This window comes from Pteropus medius, unplaced genomic scaffold (assembly GCF_902729225.1).
Source record: "Pteropus medius unplaced genomic scaffold, Ma_sr-lr_union100, whole genome shotgun sequence".
NCBI lineage: Eukaryota > Metazoa > Chordata > Mammalia > Chiroptera > Pteropodidae > Pteropus > Pteropus medius.
The window spans coordinates 472,741-497,435 of record NW_024344372.1 but is presented as its reverse complement, the minus strand read 5'-3'; the positions used below and the strand labels follow the sequence as shown (position 1 = coordinate 497,435).

The following is a 24,695-nucleotide window of genomic DNA, read 5'->3' as shown; positions in this document are numbered from 1 at the left end:
TATCTCTTAAGGTCCATTCTAGGTCTTCATTAGGAGTCTTATCATTAAATAAATCCAAATATAGCTTTACCTTCTGGACTATGTACCCTTGACCATGTTCAGAGTATATCTGAATAATTTATTTCCATCCTGAGGCTTATGTAAAGTATATTGGTCAATGCTACCCTACCTCTCAGCAGTGTACCAACTACATAAAAAAGAACTGAAAATCAGGCCAAATAGATAGAAAGTGATAAAATGAATGTTCTCACAAAGGAGAGATGAGGAGAGAAATTGAAGGCATAATCACCTAGCTTGGTGGGTGGTTCAAGAAAATACTCACCCGCAGTCCAGGCCTCAGGCAAATGCCTTTCCCTGGGTACAAATGGAGTTATCACGCTTTGTCCTCATGTTCTGATAGAGAAAGGGTATATGCGATCCTGGAAGGGTACTTTCCAGAAAAATGGTACTATAAAAACCCAGAACTTGATTCATATCTATCACACCCTCTCTTTTTTCCATTCTTATTTTCTCTGTAAGGCAGCTGTCCCCAACCTTTTTGGCACTAGGGGTCGGTGCTCCTATGAGAATCTAACACCTGATGATCTGATGTGGAGCTGAGGCGGTGACGCTAGTGCTGGGGAGCGGCTGCAAACCCAGATGAAGCTTTGCTCACTCACCGTTCACCTCCTGCTGTGCGGCCCAGTTTCTAACAGGCCATGGACCAGTACAGTTCCAAGGCCCAGGGTTTGGGGACCCCTGCTCTATGGTGTATCATTAAAGGAAGGAGCACAAATGGCACTTGGACAGCTCCAGAGATTTTAGATGGCCATTCCTTCCTTGATGACAAGGCACATTTAATAAATCTAGCCCTTTCTTTAGAGGCGGACTTATTTTCTTTAATTTCCCATCCAGGTTATGTGACCCACACACATGACAGTGAATTGAGAAAGTGGCATTAGTAAGGGCAGTGGTTTCAACATTATTATAAAGTAGCTCCTAAAACCACTGAAATAGAATCTGATTGGCATACAGAAAGGTGAGAAAGCCTGGTTCTTGCTGCATTTTGTGCAGTGTCCCCTTTACAGAGTCTATCCTCATGGAGCATGGTGGTAGCTAAAGTCTAGAGCACAAAGCCAGATTCCTGGACCAAAGTCCTTGATCTGCCACATGCTGGCTGTGTGACTCTGTGCCAGCAGTTGTTCATCTTGGAGATTCTGATATTTGATCTGTGAAATGAGAATAAGAAAAACTACGTCTCCAGATTCTAGAATGCATGAAATATGGCAACGTAAATGAAACAGTGACTCCTAACTCCTAAATACATGCAAGCTTCTATTGGATTTTATTGTGACTCTTCTTATTGTCGCTCAGCAATTCCAAATATTTTCAAAGTGTGACCTTGAAGTCTGTGTTTCAATCCTTCGTGGACTCCCAATCTGGTTTAGCTGGAGAGTTTCAATTGCCTCTGTGAAGGTTTTCTTAATTATTAAATACAGAAGCCCCTTTAAAACAGTGTAGGGCTTTCTTTTTCTGTTTTCATTTTTGACCACTCCTTGGTTCATAAGGCACTTTGCAGCTTTTTCAAATCATCACATTTGTTTAATTAGCCCAGAGACCCTGCCACGTTGATTTCTGTCAGCTGTATAACAGTCTCTGTGGGTAGCTTGCAAATTGCTGACCAGGATTTTTAAAAGTGATTTAGCACATTTCCTTCCTTTTTCAAAGCAAATGAAGGAGAGAGTAGATGAGCAACACCCAGCGGAGGGGAGGGGCAGCGTGCTGTTGTGCCAGGAAGAAAGATGTGACTAGAGCCCAGTATCAAAATCACTAGATGACAATAGGGTTTTTTGGACAAGGTACAAATTGATTGCACACCACAGTCAGTGTCCAGGCCTGAGAGAAGCAGATTCAAGGGGGAGAGTTCTCCATGTGCTGTTTATTCACCTCTAGCCCAATGTGACATTTGCTCACTAGAAACTTTCCAGCAAAGGGTTTGATATTGTTCTCTTTGAATCTTCTCTTTGGTGCTTTACCAAATTTATGAGGAGTAAGTGTATCGATCTGATTATCCAAAGAGATCATAGAGGCTGAAAACAGATATAGGTTTAAAGAAGATTTTGAGACATCTGTGGGCGGTGGCTTTCCCCCACCCTGGGTTATTAGGGGACCTTTAGGTGGGGGACAGTTGGAAGGCTTTAGAGAACAGGTGTGGGTGCCTCAAAGATGTCACTGGGAAACTTTTAATAAAAGACACTGATAATAGAGTCCAAATATGATTGTTACCTTTTTATTAAAAAAAAAAAAGGTTAGCTGGTGAAATACAAGAATAAGATGGGATTTCTCTTTAGCAAATATTTAGTATATAGTGTCTCCGTGATACAATTTCCATAGACATATTATATCAGTAGTTATTTCTGGCTTACGCTGTTTGGCAAGTGGCTATTTTCACCAATGCAGAAAGGTCCCTATCTGCTTTTGTGGTTTTAACACAGGACTGAAGCTTTGTAGCCACCTCACCTGGCCCCTAGAGTGTTCATATTGAGTTTAGAATGTTCTCTTTCTTCATTAGTCAGATATCCCTTTAGAAAAAGATATGGCTCTCACTTGTGCCACTTCTTTGCTACTCAATATGGAATAAAGAAGCTATTTATTTCCCATTATATGAAGTAATTGCAGGAAAAAAAAAACTAATCTTGAGAGAGGAACAACTGTCCAGGCATTCAGAAATACTCAGCCTTAAAGGGCTTGGAATAATTTGGAGGGGCCTTTCTGAATCAGTTTCACTGGGACTTAGGCATGGTTTTATTGTTAAATTCTTGCATAGAGTTTCATGCCTCTGTTGCTTTATTTTTATTTTTATTGGAGGGAGGGAGGCCTGGTGTTCAGTAGTTGGATTGACACCTTGTGATCGATTTATTAGTTAATTTCTTGTGAATAGGACAAACCAGTTCTCTTTCATCCCCCTGGCACTGTAGTTCTATGATCCTAAGATTGAAATAGCTGTTTCAGAGGAAAGACAATTCCATGCAAATCATATCGGCTGGAGTTTCAGCTGTATTAGTGGCCTGGTGCCTTATTTTTCCTGAGCTCAGAAATAATGAGAGAGCAAAGCTGAGGCCAAGTTGTTCACTGAAGGCCTCTTTCCATGAAAATAGATATTACTTCTTTTTTTTCCTCAGCAATTGAGCCTTTGTTCCTTCTAAAAGCAGTTGTCATGAACTCCTCATTGCCATTTTTCTTAATGTGATAAGTGTAAACTACAAGAAAGCTATCATGTTTGAAAAGCTACAGCAGCCCTTAGAAATGGAATACTAACGCCTTGTGTAAGCCTTTGAAAAGGCTTAGACTGGGGATTGCGAGAAATGTATCCTTCTGCCTCCTTTTGCCCAGAATTGTCATTCTCTAGTGCTTTTCACTTATAGTGTGAGCTGGCTTTCTAAATGAATGCTGTGTTGCTGCATTCACAATGTGTATCTGTCCAGCAACATGAGATCAACAAATCTCTTTGGTAATCTCTGGAACATGATAATAAATTGCATGTTACTTTAAAAAAAAAAACTCAGAGGATTATTTTAGTTATACTTTTGAATAACTAATAATTGCCATTATCTTACACATTACAATTATGAATACTCTAGAGCCCAGCCGCACCCTGTGCCCAGCTAAAGGAGCAAGTTGGAGGTGAACCATAAAGAAATAACTTATGCTACGAGGATATAACATGTCATTCCATCCAATAATGTAGCTCTGAAAAAAAAAAGCCTGAGAAATTGTTTCAAGACAGTGGTAGTCATTTGGATATAATCGACGTCAAAATAATTTGAAACAAAAGAGCTAGAAACTGAACAGCAAAGTTAACATCATTTTTGAAAAGAGGGACAGTGTCAGAATGAGTTTATGAGTGAAGAAAACAAGTTCAAGGGTTAGGAAAATAATAAATGGCCTCTGAGAAACCTCAGAATCCTCCAATGCCTTAACTGGACCACTAAGCAGAAGCCATCTACCTAGCTTTCCTTTTGCTCCTGATCTTTGCAAAACATTTATCTATGGCCAGTTCTTACATTTCATATCCTTGAACTTGTGCTAATTTTGCCTTTCCCAAAGAAGGCAGCTTTGATGTAACATTTCTGAGTGGGTTGGCCCATCGTCTGTTCTGATTGGTTCAACTAATTGAGACATCTATCCTGATAAGGATTGAAATTTAAAAGGCGATCATCTGTTAAGGAGTCAAAGCCCATTAGTTAGATGGGCTGTGCTGCTGAATGTGTACAGAACTCAGTGGGTCTGGTTGAATCCTGCCCATTGTGTCACTGTGGTTGGTGGTCTGTCCCCGTTGTCGCCTTTAGAGATGTTTCATTGTAGGGTCTGAGTGTAGAGTGCCTGAGGAGTAACTGGTTCAGAAGAAGTTGCATGACTAGGCCTTGCACATGGCCATACACATCCCCATTATATTCAGTGGGTGAAATGGAATTGATTGCATCTGGCAATGGCAGGGAAATGAATCGACTGATTGAATGAGCGCATTGTGAAGCTTCAGAGTCACTGATCACCATGTTCCCTGGTTGGAAATTAGAATTAGGCCCTTTTAAAGTGGATCCCTGCTTGGGGGTGCCAGCATAAAGGCAGCCAGTGTGAGCTGAGGCCGATGGAGGAAATTTCCAGATTCCCTGAAATAACTGCCAGCACTACAAGAGTTTTGACTAAAGCACTCAAATGTCTATTTAAAGAAACATTGCCACGGTCTTTATATCATGTCAGTGAAATCAGAACTTAGTGTTAGTCACTTTGAAAAGAATCAGCCTTTTTTGTTGTTATTGTTGTTTTTCTGGTGGATTGCGTTTTGTGTCGGCCCATTGTTGGGCAGTTATATTTACTGTAACAGTTAATTTTGTATTCCTTCCCTACCAGCACTTGCATAGATATCAGAGATGCAATCTCAAGAGACTGTCTTACGAGCATTCCAAGCCGAAGAATATTCATTTAATTGAACAGAACAGGGTTTTGACCACTAGAGTTGTTTGGCAGGAACGTTAGTAATTGAGCCCAGGAAGTATATGGCCCCACTGTTGTTGGCCTTTCCAAGAGCTGAGCAAACAATTGGACAAATTGGGCTATTAGCTATCTCACTGTAAGACAGCAGACTCCTCCCACCAGCCCTGGAATTAGGGTGAATTTCCTCAGCCAGTTTGGTCAGCCATGTTTACGTGTCATGTTAAAACAACAACAACAAACAACAACAACAACAACAACAACAACAACAACAACAACAAACCTGCTGCTCCAGATTCGGGTTTACATCTTCTTATAAATATCATTGACTTTTCAGAGGTAAAGACTATGATCATACAATTATGTGAGGCACTACAGTTGGCCCACAACTTCTCTCTCCTGCCTTTCTAGAAATCCTTTTTCCAGCACCCTAGGCAGGGGACCTCCTCTCACTGCCTTCTAAAGCAGTAGGCTCCATGGTTGGAAAGCTCATGTGATTGAAATTCTGAGTTTGAGCTAAAATTGGTCCCCTCATAACTGCTACCCACAGGGCTAGTCCTATACTCTTAGTCCACAAAACATGTCCCAGATCGCTTCCATATGGGATCCCTTTGGGTATTTAAATTCACCTCTTAGACTTTCCCTCGGTCTCACTTTTCTGTAGACTAAACTTTTCCTGTTCTTTTAAAGAGCATTTGGATATATGTTGAGCTTCCCAAGCTCTTATAGTTTTAGTTACTGTCCCGTTTAAGAGAGTGCAGTGTTCCGATGCCTCTGCTGAAATGGGGCATCCATTATGCCACAGTGTTTCAGATGTGCTCTGTCCCATACAGTGCACTATTGTACAATCAACTTCCACGTTCTGAGCAGTACACTTACCTTCATATCTCCTGAGTTGACCTTGGCTCTTTTGGTTGACAACCCTCCTAAAATTTACCTGGAGGTCAACTAAAATCCTTGTTGTTTTTTGTTTTATTTATTTTTATTTTTATTTTTTAGCCCACGAATTACAGCTAACTCAGGTAGTCTTTCTCAGTCTGCAATTTTACACTTGGTTTGTGGAACATGATTGCGGTTTTCATGTTCTTCTGTTAAAATTCATCTTATTGGCTTCAGGCCAGTTTTGCGAGGTCTTTGTGAATTTTCATTTCTCATAATGCCACCTGCAATTTTGATAAGCAGACATTCTATATGTTCTTAAGTTATTGATCGAATGAGTTAATGTTTCCAAAAGCATTTCCTTCAACCATAGAGCCCAATAAAAGTAGGGCATTATTGTTATTATTATTATTAATTATTAAAATGAATAAAGAAGAAAAGATTAGAAATGACAGAACCCTATGACATGCCTCTAGAGACTGCCTTCTAGGTTGTCCTTGTTTACTCAGCAATTCATGTAAGCTTATTCAACTGCATTGTAATTCTATCTTGGTTACAGTGCACCTCACACACCTCCATCCTTAGTTGTAAGAGTTACCTGTGAACCTTGGTAAATGCCTTGCTGAAGCCAAGATGTGTTCTGTCCACAGCAATTTCTCAGTCTGCCCATGAGGCTCTTATTTCCCAACATTCTAGACTGTGGTCTGGCCAGAGTTTAAAAGGCCTGAGAGCTCTAAGTAGATAGCACATTTTGTATGAGCATCTTTAGGGAAAAAAACATTCTAAGAAACACGGTGTCTATCCTGGGAGGGCTTGAAGGGAGAGAGAGACCAGCAGCTCTTCCCATATGCCTTGCTTCCCTACATGGGGACCTTCATATGGACCAGCCATGCTCCCTGAGCCTGGCCAAAGGGCTCAATCCTTCAGCCCTTGTCCTCCCAGGGCCTGCCCGAGGAAAGCCTACCTGGAGAAGCAGGAAGCTGCATATTTCTACAGGGACAGCACAGCAGCGGGGCTGTGTCCTTGTATACCACACTGGGATGGTGGCCGGCATAGACCACAGTCAGCATGCGAGTACTTACAGCTGACTGCTCTGCTCCCCACAGAGGCCCATCCCAAGGCCTGCTCCAGTTTCTGTCATCTGTTTCCTATTTAACAGCTACCTTGCTGCTGCAGATAACGGTGCTAATACCCCTGCCTGGCTTCCCTCTCCTATCAGGGAGAAGCAGAGCTTCCTACAGGCCAGTTAGCAATCAGTCGTGGATCGAGGGCTGAGGAATGATTTGACTACTGCTCTCCTGAGACCTGGGTCCCTGGGCAACCCCTGCTGGGGACTCCAAGGGCTTTTTTTCCTTATTCCCTGGCAGCCCCAATGCCTAACTACACCCCTCCTCTCATTTCTGGCTCTTCAGAGAACTGTCAGGGTCCATGGATACAAAGATTCTAAATTATTTATTCAAACAAATTAAGTTTTCTAGTAAGTTATTAATACCCCCACACATACATCCATATGTGGTTTTGCTCTGAAGGAGGGAGGGCCCTTTAGCTAAAGAAGCAGATTTGACTATCTACTGAGCACATCTAGTTTGCATAAATGGGACTGGTAGACTCAATATTTTCAGGTTTAAATTTGTTTTGGAGAAGGGCGAGTGATGGTGTTCCTGCATCCTCAGGCCATGGTGGCATGTAAGCCTGTTCACTGAATATATTTACTTTCCAATTACAGTACTACATGGGAGTATACTTCCTGTAAGAAATAAAGAAAAGTAACTTCCTCCCCCAAAGGAAGTCAGAGACCAAGACCAGTTACCAAGACTTGAGAGTCATTTAAATCTAAGTCTCCATGAAAATAAACTCCACCCTCATTGGGCGGGTGTATTTTCCTTCTATCCAATCCTATTTGTATTTTAAAACCACTCAACTGTGACTACTTATTATTCCTAATCACAGAAATTTGTAAATATTTTCGAAATTACAATGATTACATCCCTGGCGTTTCAGCAGACGGAAGGGGGAAGGCACTGATCCCCACGCATCTTGAGCCCTGGACAAAGCCTAGGGTGCATGTTGGCCGAGCAGATGCACACAGGCTCATGCTAGCAATGCTGGAGCTGTGCCGAGGGGCTAGTAGCAACGAGTTTTGTACATAGCCCATACTGTATGGTTTCCAAAACTGTTGCACACACAGTGGCTCCCTTTCCCCTGCAGCAGACCTGTAGAGGTAGGTGGAAGAGGTAGAAGCAGAGATCAACAACAGTGACAGATGAGAGAATCCCTAGAGGTCATTGGAACCAAAGCCCACATACTATAGGTAAAAAAAGTGAGGCTCAAAGAGGGCAAGCAACTTGACCAGGATCAGTCAAGTAGCTTTGGGCAGAACTGTCACATGAGTTAAGCTCTTCTTACTCTTAGTCCAGGGGTCTACTGGGAATTCTCTGACTCTAACAACAACAGTGGCAGTAGCAATGACATATGTGAGATACCGCCACCATTTATATCCATTAAGATGGTTATTTAAAAAATTGCTATAATCATCTCCTCTCCTTGATCTCTTTGAAGTAAGGACCTTAATATTTATGTCATGATATGTTATTTAACCTAAACATATGTTTTTTGAACATCTACTATGTGGTAATTATAATGTTGGCCTCTGACAGGAGGACACGTGCACAGACACAGACACACCGTGAAGCCTTTCCCAAATGCCTCACATGAAGAAGTCCCCTCCACACCTTTGTATATTGCCCTCTTAAGATGGTTAGCGTGTCAAGCAGACTGAGTTCTTCAGGGGAAGGAACTTGACCTTTATCCTTTCTAGACCCCAGAGACAGGTATATATCATTGCTACTCAGTACAAGTTAGTAGAACAAAATGCAGGAAATCCACCAAAATGGCTCTGCCACTCACTAACTGCATGACCTTAGACGAGTCACTTCACCTCTTTGTGTCTCTGTTTCCTCATCTGTCAAATGAGTATGATGCTTATCTTTGCCTCTTTAGCCTGTGATATGAAAAGACCTAATATGCAAATAAATGCCTGGCTCACTGTAATCACTTGGTAAATCTTGGTATTATTATTATTATTACTCCTCCTCCTCCTCCTCCTCCTCCTCCTCCTACTACTACTACTACTACTACTACTACTACTTTTAATGTCACACACAGAAACTCAAGAGAGTAATAATATCTAACATTAACCAGTTACTATGTACTAGGCACTGCAGATACAAAGTTGAATAAGACGGGTTTTGGAAAACATGATAGTTACTTGAAATAAAAGCCATTTGGACAGCTCTGTGTTAGATGAGTATGGGATGCATTTGACATTAGCGGAATCCAGAATTCAGACTGTGCTCTGCTCTCAGTGTGCATGGCACCCAGCTTCTGTTCCTAAGTTGGGAAAGCAGTGCTATCCACAAGTTGTTTGGGATCCACTAGAGTCCTAGCTGTGAGCCCTAGTATGAATAATGTGGTCGGGAATTAATCACTGGCAGAAAATGGGCCTTTTCTGATTTTTCCGGGTTTGACTACGGAGTCTTCAGATGACATTAATGCCAGCGTCTGGCCCATTGTTAGAAATTATGTAGAACGTTCTATTGTTTGTAAAACTGATTCTTGGTCAAATATTGAAAGATAAAACATCATTACTTACTTGGTCCTTTAGTCCCCATTAACCACGTTTGTCAGCCTTACAAAGGGAGACACATCTGATGTAGTGAAGTGTGCTTTTTGGAACCCATCACCATCATTCACTCACGACTAATGTGAGGCAGTGCGTGAGCGGCACCACCTCTTGGCGCCTCCAATACCTTGACTTCCCAGTGGGGATATTCATTGCTGCTTTGTCTCTCTCTTGGGGAGGATCAAAGGAACCCAGAGATGAAGGAGTTTCAGAGAACAAGCATGTGTGTGTGTGTGTGTGTGTGTGTGTGTGTGTGTGTGTGTGTGTGTGATTTTGTCCATTAATAGGCGATACTTGATGTTGAGTACAGATGCTTGGTACTTACTGGTGACTGCTATAAAAGCTGTGGCAACACTTAGGATCAGGTACTCATCTCTACCTGAGGAACAGGTAAAAGATTAGTATAGTTGGATAAGCAAACATGGGTGTTCTTACCTTGGGAATAGCAAGAACATAAAAATAGATTAGTATCCTTCAAGCGTGAATGAAAAGGATAACAATGGAAAATCTGCTGTGAGCTTTCCACACTTTACAGATCTAACTCATCTTGAGATGTGAGTTTGCTTTGCTCCAGTGTTCCTTGCTGAAGATGCCCTTTCAGCAAGTTGTATTCCTTTCAACCGCACCCTCCCTACCTCAATCAAAGGCATCGATGGTACCATGGAATCAGCTTGCCGTTTCATGAAATCCCACGTTTTCAAATATAGAGAATCAATTGGAATTGAAAATGCAAAAGTCTGTGCAGTTCTGTGTGGACTGGCCAGCAGGTCAATGCACTCTGATGGTAATTTGAGAGTCAGATTCTGCCAGAATACATGCAGAAGACCTGGGGGAGAAGGAACACCTTTGAGGAATGAATTCATCCATCAGATGTCTGAAACACCTTTCAATCAATTGAGAGACACACCTCTAAGGCCAGTGGTGGAAAGGAATGTAAGTGAGCCTCTCAGTGATCGAAACATACTCCCTTGTTGCTGAAGAGAGGTGATATTTGTATCCCAGCCTGGGGCTCAGAGAGAATCAGAGCTTTGTACAAAACAGGGGCCAGAGCTGGACTTGAACTTGGAGCAGTTGTGGGGGAAATCTGAGCCTTAGCTGTGATGCCCTTGGTCGACTCTGGTTAAAAGAGACCCATATCTTTCAAATGATGGGGGTAACTTTGGAGAAGACCAGCCTTAACCAAGAAAAAAGTCTAAAATTTACAAGAAATCATTGAGTATTTTAAAGATACAAAGTAATTGAAATGCAGCTTTAAACTGTTGTCGCTTACAGTTACTTTGGGCCAGTTTTGATGAAATGCATAATTAGCATTTGTCACGAACATTATTAACTGCATACAAATGCACAACTCAAAAACACTTGGAAATATTCTCTTAAGTAGGTTAAGCATCCCCTCTAAATCTTGTATGCATTTTTAATGTACTTACTGCCTCCTTTTAAATAGTGCTAGGTAAAATCCAATTTGTGTCAGCACTAGTCTGAATCATACTTACAAATTCCGCTTCAGTCGTGCCACTGTGAGTGAATCTGTGAAGTATCTCCTTGCATTACAGCTCTTCATACATCAAAGACTCTTTTTGAACTGAGTAATTATAGAAGGGGAAAAAAACAACATGTTTTAGTGCTACCTGAGTGTTCTTATTAATATTACCTTTGAAATGACTAATTATGTTACCATAAAGGTTGGGGGAAAGAATTATGTAACTGACTGATTAAAAAGGCCTTTTAAAAACTTTCATCCCCTCTACCCCTCCCCAAGGCTCTCCTGTATTTCCATCATTACGTTGATTTTATGTTTAATGTTTATATACCAAAATATTGGATGAATTCAGCACATGCTAGCACCGTCCTGCTGCACAAACTTCAGCATCTCTTTGGTGTTCGGATGTTGAGCATGTGATCTAATTATCCTTACTCTTCAGGTGAACAGCATCTTTTTTCAATCTAAGTGTTTGAAAGGACAGAGAAGGCACCCCTGCTGATAACAGAGAATAGGAGGGAGCCCGAGGGGCTTTTCCTATCTTGAGACTTGAACTCACAAACGTATTGTATATATGGCCATGTGGAACACAGCTACCAATCACAAAGTAACCTTCTCTATGAATGACAAAAAAATTGTCTTCAGCAGCCTCATCTTTGCATAGAAAAATCAACAGCACATGTGTAATCTTGTTACTAAGTGTTAGGCTACATCAAAAGATATGAGTATCAAGAGTATCCAGAACGAGGGTGGTGACCTTGCTGCCCTCTCCTGAGCTGGCACATCACACCTAAAACAGGATAGCATGAGTTAGAAGAGCCCTAGGCAATCAAGAGTCCCTCCTGGGAGCACCTAAAAGTGACAGAATGTAGAACTCAAGCATTAGAAGAAAACTTGAACGTTATTAACAAATGAATGAACAAGCTTGGACAAATGTCTCAGCCTGGACAGACAACATCGGGGGATAGAATTGCTTGCTGTCTTTCAAAAGCTGCGGGCTTGTCATGTGAAAGAGGAGATGTGTTCTATGAGGCTCCAAAGTATGATCCATAGGTAGAAGCTCCTGGGAGACAGGGTTTTAGCTTACAACTAGGAAGAATAATCTGTCTCAACATGGGACAGACTGCTTCCAGCTGTAGTGAGCTGCCTGTCACTGACAGTGTGCAAGTGGATGCTGGATGGTCCTTTGAGTTGAAGATAGGCTTCAGGCAGCAGCGTAGAGCAGGGGAACAGACCAAATGACTTCAGGTTCCTCGGGAAAAATTTAGTCCAAATAAGTCAGTAAGTATTTAGTGCCAAGAAGGTGTTTAATTTTCTAAGTGCCTCAAAATAAAGATGCTTTTTTTTTCCTCATCAGGAGATGACCCCTTCCTGGCCTACTCCTCTCACTGCCATGCATACTCCTGGAAACTCTGAGCAGAACACATATTCCGTCCCAGGACAGGTCAGTTATCTACCTTCCCCCATTTTCCTTTCTCTTGTTTCAATTATGACAATCTTCCAATTGGATTCTTAAAAATATCTTTGCTCTACTAGTGCCATAACATTTAGACTCTCTCTTGCCCCTTGAGATGTTAACATAAATACCATTTTTATTGAAGGACAGTCTTTAAGAAAATATACATTTAGACATTAGTATCCATTATCATACTACCTGGGGCATTGCCACTGTCCAAGTGATTGTGCCCAGAGCTGATGAATCAGAGAGGAATGAACTGATCCCTTAAGAAAGACCAAATAGATGGTGTAACAACAGCATCTGAATTTTTTAATTTAAAAAAAACTATATTCTTCAGTCTAATAGATCAGTTTTCATTTATTTATATCATCTTCCAGCCCTTCCTCACAAGCAGACATATCTTTACACACCAATACATTGTATTGACAGAACTTTTTCTTCTATGGGACTATAATCGAGTGTTTTTTTTTTCCTCACCTGCTCCCAGTAAGAATTTTTTCTCACCATCAGTTTTTAAAATGCCTAAGTAGACATGGCTATTCTAATAACACACTTTAAAGGAAAAAATAATAATAATGTCCTCCTTCTTTCCTTCTTTCCTTCCTTCTTCCTTCCTTCCTTCCTTCCTTCCTTCATTTCCTTCCTTCCTTCTTCCATCCAATTAACCTTCCATCCATCCATCATCATCCATCCATCCATCCATCCATCCATTTATCCATCTATTCAGACATCCATCTATTCAGACACCATTTACTGAGGACATACAATAGGCTTAAAGTTAGGGATAAAGAAAAACCCTCCATATGTTATCAGCTAAACAACAAAACAGTGTAAAAATGTGTCTTCCTAGAGAATAAAACACTCAAAGAAGTACCTAACACTCCCTGGGGCATTGAGGAAGTTCTTACAGAGGTGGCTTACGACTTTGACAGGCAGAGAAGGGCTCAAGAAGAGCATACTCCATGCACAACAAGATGGGCAAAGGCAGGCGAGATGAGGGATCGTGGTATGTCCCATATCGATGTGAGGTCTTGAGTGGCTGGATCAGAGTTTGTGCAATGGAGAGTAGAGAGAGACGAACCCTGGGTAGATAAGCACATCTCCGGGAAAGACCTTGAATGCCATCCAAGGAATTTGGACTTTATTTGTAGAAGGCAAAACCCAATCAGCTCCCTTAATTTGTAAGATGATGCATTTGACAACATTGTCCTGAACTATGTTTATCTCCCTCCTACCTTTGAAAGGGGTCAGAACTAAGTGAGTAGTAACCCTCTCTGTTCCTGTCCTGGTGTATGTCATTCCCTCCCAACACCCTCCTCGCCCTCCTTAGGCTTCCCTGGGCCTGATATCCCTCCCCCTAGCCTCCAAGCCAAGGGATCAGTCCCTCCACTTCAGAAATTGAATCTAGCACTTGTACAGCAATTGCAGTGTTTTCAGCTGTGTTCTCCACTTTTGGAGGTAATTTGTGCAAGTTGCAATTTTGACATTTACAAGTGTATACAATAGAATGGCTTGTTTAAATGGGCTTTTGTAGTAAGTGCACAATTTGGAATCAGGCATGATTTGCATTTTCTGACAATTATCTATGCTACTATCAACCCCATGATAAAGGCAGAAGCGAGTAGGAGAAAATGATGAAATCAAGATAGCCACACACTCACTCATTTGTTTCGCTTGATCCTTGCCAAAATGTTGGTTTAAAAGAAAAGTATAGTTAAATAATAATAATAACATCAACAAGACAGACTGCTGTGATATGCCTCACCTCATTTTAAGCACTTAATATATAAATAATTCAATCCTCACTATAACCAAAAGAAATTGGTAATTTCACTATCCCCAGTTGACAGAGGAGAAAACTGAGGCATAAAGTAAAGTAATGTGCTCCGAATTACCCAGAGCTAATAAGTGAGGGAATCAGTCTTTAGATCCAGGTGTTCTGGCAACGTGAGTGTGTGTGCGCACGCGCGTGCGCGCGCGTGTGTGTGTGTGTGTGTGTGTTTTATCACACAAATTTTAAAATGCCCCAGTTCAAATTCTGTCTTCCAAAACATGGGTGTCCCCAGTAAATACATGTAACTCAGGTTAATCACTCTTTCCTCAGCACTCACATCAGAACTAGGTGACACCACCCTCTCAGAAAGCATCCATTTCTTAAATCCATGACAGCTTTCACAGTGGAAACTGTGCTCCTGTCTTAGGAGCTATGAACCCGGCTGCTTTTAATCCTGGCTATGCCATTTTCTGACTGTATGGTCCCGTTCCAGTTCTTCCGAGCCTCAGTTTCCCCATCCGTACTGTGTATGTGTGTGTGTGTACTATGTAATCCCAATGGATTTTTTTTCATTTCAAATGATCTATGATTCTGTAAAGTTACAAAAACAGGTGCAGTTGAACATTCTCAACTTACTTAAGTTTACTTATCTGTCTCAAATTGAAAATGCCATGTTTTCTCAGAGAGAATGAGAAAACTCTAAGGAAGGGAGGGAGTACATTGCTAAGTAGAATCGAGGGAGCTAATAACATACGTCATCAGGGAAAGTTCAGTAAAAGCTTCAGGGAAGTAAACTTCCTCTAGACAGAGGCTTGCATACTGCAGCACATGGGTTTTTAGATTTTTAAATGGTTAAGATTTTCAAAAGAAAAAGAATATGAATGTTATGAATAATGTGAATGACGTGACATAATATGAGTGATATGAATTTCAAATTTTAATGTCTATAACTCAAACTTTCTTGGAATCCAATCGCTCTATTTCATTTACATATTATCTGTGACAGCTTTCACGCTACTGTGACAGAATTGGATTGTTACGACAGAGACTCTATGCCCCCTAAAACCTAACATATTTACTATTGGCCCTTCACGGGAAAAGTATGCTGCCCCTGCTCTGGAATCTAGATTATATAGGAGCCTCTGATTACAGGATTATCATCAAAGCTATTTATTATTTAAAATAGCCTCACATAAGTTTGTGAAAACAATTTGGCATCATTCTGTACTAAAATTAGCTATATGACATGTCTATGAAAAAAATGCACAGATCGAAGTCAGGCATTTTTTGAAAGTTTGTATTATATGCATCAATAATGATTGCATGAACAATGCAGATGCTTTCCAAGACCAAGCTATTTCTACTTGGTATTGGGTATGTATGTAAAGTAACCTGGGTAATATCAAGAAGTGTTTCATCTGTTTGGAATTCTGGTTTTAAAAAGTCTTACCCAGCTTAACATTAAAAATTGTGTCAAGAATACATAACACCAATGACTCAAATTTAGTGAATTATATAACTCTCCAATTTGTTTTATGCATCACTGCCCTGCCGCCCTGCATAACTGATTGTTTGGGTTTAAATCCAAAATATTTGGATGAAGGTTAAAAATTCAGTCCAGATTTCTGGGACCAGTACAAAGCTCTGTCTGCATGTTTTACTCTCTAATCAGTTACTTGGTTTGACTTGGGAACTTGTCATTTGATTCATAAAGCCCAAACTTGCCCTCTACAATTATAATGAAGTCCCTTAAAAAACACAGCAGGTAGAAATATTGGTATATAGTTAAGGACATATAAATGGTTAATCAACCTCTCATTTATTTGGCACCCAAGGAAATGAGGTGTTCTGGATAATTGAAATTCTTGGATGACCAAAGGTTATCTTTCCATAGAAATCATGTAATAGGAATCATTTTGAAATGTAATTAATATTTTCCTGACTTCTTATAAAAATTATACTGAACATGCTTTAATCTTTCTTGATAACTTAGACATTATTATGAGCATCGGTTACTGTACTGTGCTATAATATTATATTATGCTGTAATTGTACCCTCAGGAGCTATTAAGATGAGTAGGAATGCTTGCTTCTAAATTAAGTGGCCATAGATTATTGTGCTTTTTAAGTTTTGACTTTTCTGTGTCATTTTCCTTGGCCCCCTGTGCTGTCGGCTTTCGTGTCTCAGTGTTCCCAGTGTGCCTCTAGAAGTGTTTTTGCTTCCTCGCCATCTGATTTGCCAAGGAGTGGGAATCACATGGCTATGTTTGTTAAGAGTTCTTTGTCCAAAGTCAGTTCTCTATCAGTGAGGATACAGAAGCCGTTTAGCAGCACCTGGTTTTTGTGATGGCTCTTGAGTTGAGAGGCCTTTTCTAGCTCTTGTAGACTTTATGGTAGTCTTTCGGAGTAGTGATCTTGCCAGAAGATAAGTTTTTTGTGCAGCGGAATCATGCTGAATAGACTGAAAAGTTCACTTTTGATTAAAGCTCTATGTTATCATTCTAGTTCATTTCTTTTAAATATAGATTATGCTGTAATCCTATTTTTACTCCATAGGGTGGCAATATCAGGCTTAAAGAGTAGATTACTTGTGGCTGTCATTGATATAACTAAAATCTTGTATTTCCTTGAATTCATTGTCTCCACTTTTGGAACATTTGCTTTGTAGTCAATATTCTTTTCCATTCGCACGGTGCCATGTGTTCCCTGTATATCATTGTCATGCCTGCAAGTGTGTCAGGATCCACGCAGGTGTGCCACACTCTGAGAAAGCCTGGCGTGTGCAAATCTCGATTTCTCAAAACAGCGAATGAATTGTACATAGGGTGACTTTCAAACCAAATTTAAATCCCTTTAAATAATGCGCTCCACTAGCATATTTCAAATTGCTTTCTATACTTCACCAGATTTGTAATGAAGTTTTAAGAACACTTCTTTTGTGAAAATGAGATACGTCTTTTGCATATGTGTCACAGTTAAGGTAGAAAATTGGAGTTGTATCTATAAAATGGAACAATGGAGCAAATCTATAAATTACAGTCTTGTTTACACTTCTACAAAAACCATGATTATTTGCTTGTTTGAACCAAGTCCCCTTTACTTCCTTAGAGGTGTCATTGCCTAGCTAAGTGAGAAATTATAAATTTGAATTTGACACATGGGGGTCATTTGTCCCCATGTTGCACAGATTTCCAAATAGATACCAGTCTGACATAATTATGAGAAAATGACACTTATGGCCATGTTGCAGCAGGTTTGGCTAACAAATATTTATCCTTCAACTAGAACTACAGACAGAAGCCTAATTAATGGAATAGTTAGCAGTGGTTTCCTATTTGCAAACATTAGTCAAGTTATAGCTTTAGCAATAATAGATATGCCTTTTGTTCCCTTTGATTCATTTAACTAATGCTTGTATTGTATGTTTTCTCCTTTATAGGAATCCCAACATCTGACTCCAGGATTCACCTTACAAAGTAGGTGTTTTTAAAAAAACATTCTTCTTAGTTAAAACAGTCATGTCTTCTCCTATCTCTTCTCTAGCCTATGTAACAACGCTGAAATATAAAATAACAATAACGAAAAGTCATATCGTGATATATCCACTTGGTCCTTTTTTATCATCTATTTTTTTATGGCGGGATACCGTGAAAAAGTATAATTGGAAGGGCGCGTGTTTGAAGACCACTTTAATTCACAATAATCATTCAGTGGTAGAAAACATGGATAGTAATGATGTGTGCCCTTTCTTTTCAGAGTGGAGCGACCCGACCAGCAGAGCTTCTACAAAGTCAGTATCGCTCAAGTCGTGAGTACTTTGGTTTCTAAAACAGGCTTCTTCAGTGGCATTTGGCAAGGAATTGCTGCCTCAGGGCTGAGAAAATCTTTTCTCCTGCTCCTTGAAAGTATGAACCTTGACTTAAAACTAATGTAGAGTTTTGTTGGAGAGGGGAGCGAGATTACCCATGATAAGCAAGTAACAGTAAAAGTGAATAAGGTTGTCTTTAGAGTCTCTGATGATGCAGACGCAGGCTAGGTCGGTACCTTGGATATAAAAACAACTGTGATTCTTGACTAGTTGTTTGAGCATTGTGTAACTTCAGCCACAGACATCACTATATGCGTAGTCACCCACCACTAACTAGGATGGAGAAAGAACACGTCTTAACAGCCATGATTGGATGTGAAATGTTGAGTGGATATAGCTACGGCTGGTCAACCCAAGAACTCGCTGTCTGCAGGTCATCCAGTGACTGTATGTTGAAGACAGACAAGGGCATTTAGGAAGAATTGGAATAAGAGATTACGTGATGCTAGACGGAAGTTCAGAAGCCAGGGCCCCGTAATCGCTCAACATTGTCTTCATTTTTTATTAATGCTAATCATAGGAGGGATATGGAGAAACCAATTTCTTTAGATTAACTATTGTAGATTTTGTAATACCCATTGGTCCAAGAGTACATCAAGGTGTATTGCTCTCACAACTACTTTCATTCCTAATAATAGAAAATGGAAGTCGACTTTTCTGTGTGAGTAATAGTCACGTACTTGAAATTTTTCAAAATGAAATAATTTATGACATTCGAGTGGCCTAATGGCACACTTGAATTGAATGGCTCACCTTTTGGAAGATCACAAATAATTGCATAAAACAACTGGGAATGACTCCCAAATAGATGGAAGCTCTGAGAAAGTCGATGGCATTTCCATGTTCTGATTCTGTTTAGCAGGAAAGTACCCTAAATGCTGACCCCATCACTAATCCTCGTATTTGGTTTTCTGGGCTGATCTGTGCCTCTTAATTCAGAGTTCAGCTTCAATAACCAAGAATTCTCCATTTTAAGAAGCAAGAAAAAATAAGAGAGGGGGGAAATAAAACTGGAACCCAGATTTAAGGACCAAACTATATGCAAACATAGAAATCAAAATCATCCTCAGTATGCTCATTTCAGGTTTTCCATTAATCACATTTTAAATTGCCCTCCCCCTTGTAATCCTGGTAAGCAGTAGATCTTATCCTCTTAACTTGCCCTCCATTAAAAATCAATAAAATTCTCTCTCTCTCTCTCTCTTCTCTCTCTCTTCTCCTCCTCTTCCCCACCTCTCGTAGGTTATGCATGCACGTACCTACACACACGCACACACACACACACACACACACACACACACACGAACATTTAGGAAATTGACATAGGCTACTAAACATGAAAAATATATAAAAATATTTTTCCCATTGTAAAATGATCTTAATACTAAAGAAAGAGTATTAGGCTCTCACTGTGAAATATGCTGATTTCCACATTGACCATAAAATGCAATATTTCAGTAGTTTATAACTAACAGAAATAAACTTGTGAATTATGCTTTATAGTTAGGGGCTGCATTTCCAGAGAACAGCACCTCATACACGGGGTTATATAGTGCATTCAATAAGACCAAGTTTCTGTATAGAAAACATCGATAAAACTTGATGACATTTGGTCCATTTTATGAATCGACTGCTCTGGTAAGCTGCTTGATCTAAAATCCAAGCATTGTTTATAAGACTTCAGCTGGAATAAGTTTCCTTCTTATGGTAGGCTATGGGTTTAACACGGGACAGGTAAGTTATAATTATTTTGATTTTTACCTTCCAAATATTTATCAGCTTAGCCATTACTATCATCCTCTTGTATTTTAGTTCAGTGTGCTTTCTAAGCCAGCTTCTAGGATTTTCCATTTGGCAGAGTAGTCTTCCAGGCAACCAAGAACATTTTTGAGTGTAGACAGTCTGCTGGTGGCTGGAGCCTGGTGGGAAGCCACCCCTAAGTTGACTCTGCTACAGGAGAGACACTTCCTCATGGTCAGCAAATGTCCTGGACATATTTGTGCCACTTAACTGCAGTAGAGAGAGATGAGGGTCTTGTAAAACAGGATCCCTTAATTACTAGGGTACTTCATTAGTTTCCCTCATCTTGGCTTCTTTTCCCCGGTCGATGAAATACATATATTCCAGTTGAGCCTGGATTGTGTATAAGGACTGCACATATGAGCACCAAGTCTGAAAACACTGGCCCAAGTGTGCCTGAGTGCAAGCTGGAAACCAGCCAGGCTCCGTCTGTGTTCTAGACAGTCGTCACCTTTTGGAGAAGTGGGTCCTCACTCACAGTGCTCCATTGACACACAGTGCTTTTTATGGGGTATCCATCCATGGGGTGGCATCAGACTGGGGAAATTTCCAGACCCAGGTTTGAGTCTCTGCCCCATGGCAGAAATGGTGCTGGGGGGAAAGCACTGATCTAGTATTTAGAGAATGCGAGTTTAAATCACAGAAGAATTTATTTTTATTTCAAAGTATACAGATAGAGCCCCTTACAGGAAATTAAGCAAATTAATTTGCATATGTGTATACACATACAGGTACACACACAAACACTCGTCAGAATTAAGATGTAAACAGTTACACTCTTTAGTAATTAAACTTAACAACTTAAAAGTGCATTTAACTTTAACCCTCAGTAATTTCTGGAGGAAAAAAAGAGCCAGCAGTTTTTGATTCCCTGAGCCTAGAAGAATCTGTCCCAAAAAAGAAGGTGGAGCACAAGCTCACAAAGCTCAAATTGCATTTCTCAGGAGGTGATAGAGTTGTATATTTGTACAGTAGTATCATGTGTGCGTACTGCTTCTAAAAGATCCATTTTTTTCAATAACAAGATTCAGGGATTAAATGGACACACCAGATATTGTGTTACTTTCTTTTTCATTTTTTCTTTCTTTTTTAAAAATTTTAACTGTTTCTTTTGAAATAATTATAGATTCACAGGAAGTTGCAAAGATAGTACAGAGATAGTATACCATCAACTCAGTTTTCCTCAATGCTAATGTCTTATGTAACTACAGGCAACAAAGATTCTCTGATTGACCAAAGTCTGGCCAGGCTCCTCTGAGCCCACTTCTAGAGGAGGCCTCAACCTTGGCCTATAAATACATGAAGAAACACTAGCATAGGTTCTAATAGCCTCAGGCTTCATCTCTATGGTGACCCCAGCCTCCTCCCTTTAATGTGTCTGCCTGAGAAAAGTCAAGGCTGCCAAAAGAAGTTACTGTTTGTTCCAGCTAACACCCAAAGTTAAGGCATTTGTCTCCCAGTCTCTGTGGGATGATAGAAGTCTAACTCTGATAAGGGCCACTAGCAACCCCTATGGGATTCATATAGATGAACCCTCCTGTTCCAGCTTTTTGTAGTTTTTCACCTCCCTGACTCTCCTGAGCCCCTGCTCGTCTCCTTCCCTAATCCGTCATTCTCTGAAATATCATCACCTCTGAAAAAGCAAAACTTGAGTTCAGTTTATTGTGGCCTCTTTTCTCTACTGCTATAGTATAAACTTATTAAAATGTGTCCTTACCATTTTAACTAGTGCATGGCTTTGTGGGTTTCTTTTTTATGTATCTCAATTATACTTTCATTTATTTGTTTGTTTGTTTGTTTTATATTAGTTTCAGGTATACAGAATAGTGGTTAGATATTTCTATAAATTACGAAGTGATTCCCACTAATTACTCTAGCACCCACCTGGCACTATACACAGCCATTACAACATTACTGACTATATTCTCTACACTGTACTCTACATCCCTGTGACTATTTCTAATTTTTTGATGAAACCATTAAGGACTGATGGAGGAGAAAACTGACACCATCCCCAAAGAACTTGAATTTTCTTGAGTCGGATTGCTTTATCTACTGGATTATAACATCGTGTCAATACTATGGCTTTACAAAATTCTATGACATTGTCAGCCTTTGATCAGCCATCTTAAACAGTAATATATAAGATATATTCAGTTGCCCTGAGAAGCATTTTCAGACAACATCATGAACTCAAGGGTATCCATCCAGTCAGTCCTTGCTTTCAGCTAATTTTGTGAGTATGATAGAGGAGATGGCAACTCCAAATATCCAGTTCTTTCGTTACACTGGGTCGTTAGCATCTGGATTCGGTCCAGTTGGAAACCATTCGGACCTTCATTTAATCAAGCAGCTCCTGTGTTTTAAGCCATGCTGTCAAGAATGCCTGGATAGTTTCCATAAAAGTCCAATATAAAGGCATACGTAGCTATAACCCTGTTGTTCTTTCCTTGCCATAAAACCAGTTCCTCCACTCATGGTACTAGCTACAGTTTTGAAAACATCCCAGCCATGGACCCAGGCTAGTTGTAACCAGCCTTAGTTTTCTTACGAGTGACAGATATGCATTCTACATGAACAAATTCTTGGAAATAGTGCTAGTTAGGAGGAAAGGAAATTATACTATTACAGGAATGGCAGGAGTCTCAGACAATTATCATCGTGCTATTGAGCACATGTGCCAGGCTACACCCCAGGCCCCATGCCGGGTGCTTTTACATACATCACCCTATTATACTTGCAAGCCATCCTGGAGGGGCTCCAAATTATTCCCATTTTACAGATGAGAAAAGTGAAGCTAGAATACAGTTCGTTTCCATGAAATGCATGCAGTCCAGTGCGAAAACCAACTCACTGCGCATGCTTATCTTGAATGGATATTTTGGCTATCAGTATACAGATGGGTTGAGTAAGTTACATCACTCCTTGGTGGGAAAACCTGAATGCAGGCTGAAGGATTTGTAGGTTCAAAGCTCTCTCTCTTCCCGCCAGGCTGCCCTTTCTCATGGGATCTAATGAGTTAGGGATTTCGTATACCAAATTTGACCTTTCGAATCTGGACTTGTAGAGCTGAAATTGGTGGAAAGGAGTCTCACAAGAAATTATACTTCTCTGTTTTAGAAAATACAAAATTAAGTCAAAATTCCTTCAAATAAAACATTATTTCTAAACTTTTCTCTATGTGGTATGAAGATTTCATTACCATAGAGAATGGAAAGATTATTAGAATTTTTTCAGTTTGTTATAACCGATAACAAGCCTTATATTATTTGCTATATGAAATTAAAATTTTTTTTTACCATTTTGACCATTTTTTCTACCAAAACTTTCATCATCGAAAATGTTTCCTTCGAGGATCCAATTTGAGATTTGAGAACTGCCATGCCTTATTACAGAGCAATAACCCACATGTCTAGCAATTTCACATATTTTTTCCTAAGTAGATGTTCAGTCTGCTACTTAGATACAATTTTGGTAACAAAGTGACTGCGTAATGAGGCAGGAGAAAAATTACTGTTATTTTCTTAATCAGATTAATTCTTAATCAGAATACATAATTTGGCACTTGCAATTTAGAAATACTACTGATCAGTTTGAGGCTTACATGAGTCAAACTAAACTCTCCAGATAATCTCATAATCTCGGTAACTTTCACTAGTTATAGCCATTCTGGTTTTCCAAATGAAACGTAAGCCAGCTCTTGCTTTTAACCTGTCTTGTACGCGCTGCATCTCAGAGCTTGCCAACTCTTCCTAAGGACTTAATATATTTTTGGAAGTTCTCCACTGCATCAGAGACAGCCACCTGGGAGCAGAGAAAACAAAATTTGGCAGCCTGTTCAAGCTGTGAATTAAAGGTAATTCACAGTTTGAAACGAATTAGCATGAGGTCCTTAAGAAGAGTAATCAGACATCAAGAGGATTTTATTTTGAGGATTGTATATTGGCTAATGTGACAACAAGCAATATTAGCATTTGGAACGTTCATATCAAGAAGCATTGAAATGCCTGGTTCTCGACTGAAGGCGCCAGGACTGAAAAATGAGGTTCCTTCAATGGGGGCTATGGGTTTCCACTTTCATTACAAAAGCTAAAAGCATAGATGTTTTTGCTCAGCTAGCATAAATCTTGAAAGATTCAGATTTGATTTTTCTGTTGTCATTCATGTGTCCAAGGTTCGTATTTTTCAGGTGGATTTTGAGACATCTCTGTAATTAGAAGCAAAGGTCTCTTTCTCTTTCTCTTTCTCTTTTTCTCAGGGAAAGCTCAAGTGTCTCTTCTACCTGATTTGCATCCGTGTTTATATTCATTCATTCATGCTTTTATTTCCTTCAACAAGAATGAATTATGTCCCTATTGTGTGTATGGCTCTGGACAAGGAACGGTGGTAACTCAGAATGAAACATCACACATCTCTCCTTTAAGGAGCTCACAAGTTAGTGAGGATTAGACTTGTAATGACAACACCAATACTTCAACTAACTGATATTTATTGAGTGCTTACTATGTTCCAGGAACTTTGTGTCTTTACACCAAGCCATGGGAGTTGTCTGCATTATATTCTACAGCAGCAGAAAGCAAAACTCAGAGACATTGACTGAGTTGCCCAAAGGGTCACTGTAATAAAGCCAGAATGGGACAGACTCTAGAATGCATGTTCTTAACCTGCACTAAAGCCGTCCACAGGCACTTTGGAGATGTCCCTACTGATTTGAAGTCAGGCGTGATCGTGTCCAAGTGTTAGGCCAAAGTGGACCAACCACAATGCAGGCCCAAATGGTTC

The 24,695-nt window shown here is 40.0% G+C and overlaps 1 protein-coding gene across 6 annotated transcripts in view; it reads left to right on the top strand.

Annotated features, from left to right (window-relative positions):
• The window catches only part of AFF2 (ALF transcription elongation factor 2), a 451,889-nt gene that overhangs the window by 288,946 nt on the left and 138,248 nt on the right, over positions 1-24,695 (top strand). For 4 of the 6 annotated variants that reach the window (XM_039870566.1, XM_039870565.1, XM_039870569.1 and 1 more), the window contains exons 5-7: positions 12,370-12,456; positions 17,685-17,721; positions 18,002-18,035. In XM_039870566.1, the coding sequence (XP_039726500.1) occupies positions 12,370-12,456; positions 17,685-17,721; positions 18,002-18,035 (158 nt within the window). The remainder of the gene's footprint in view (positions 1-12,369; positions 12,457-17,684; positions 17,722-18,001; positions 18,036-24,695) is intronic. The other 2 variants (XM_039870568.1, XM_039870567.1) reach the window with 1 other exon arrangement.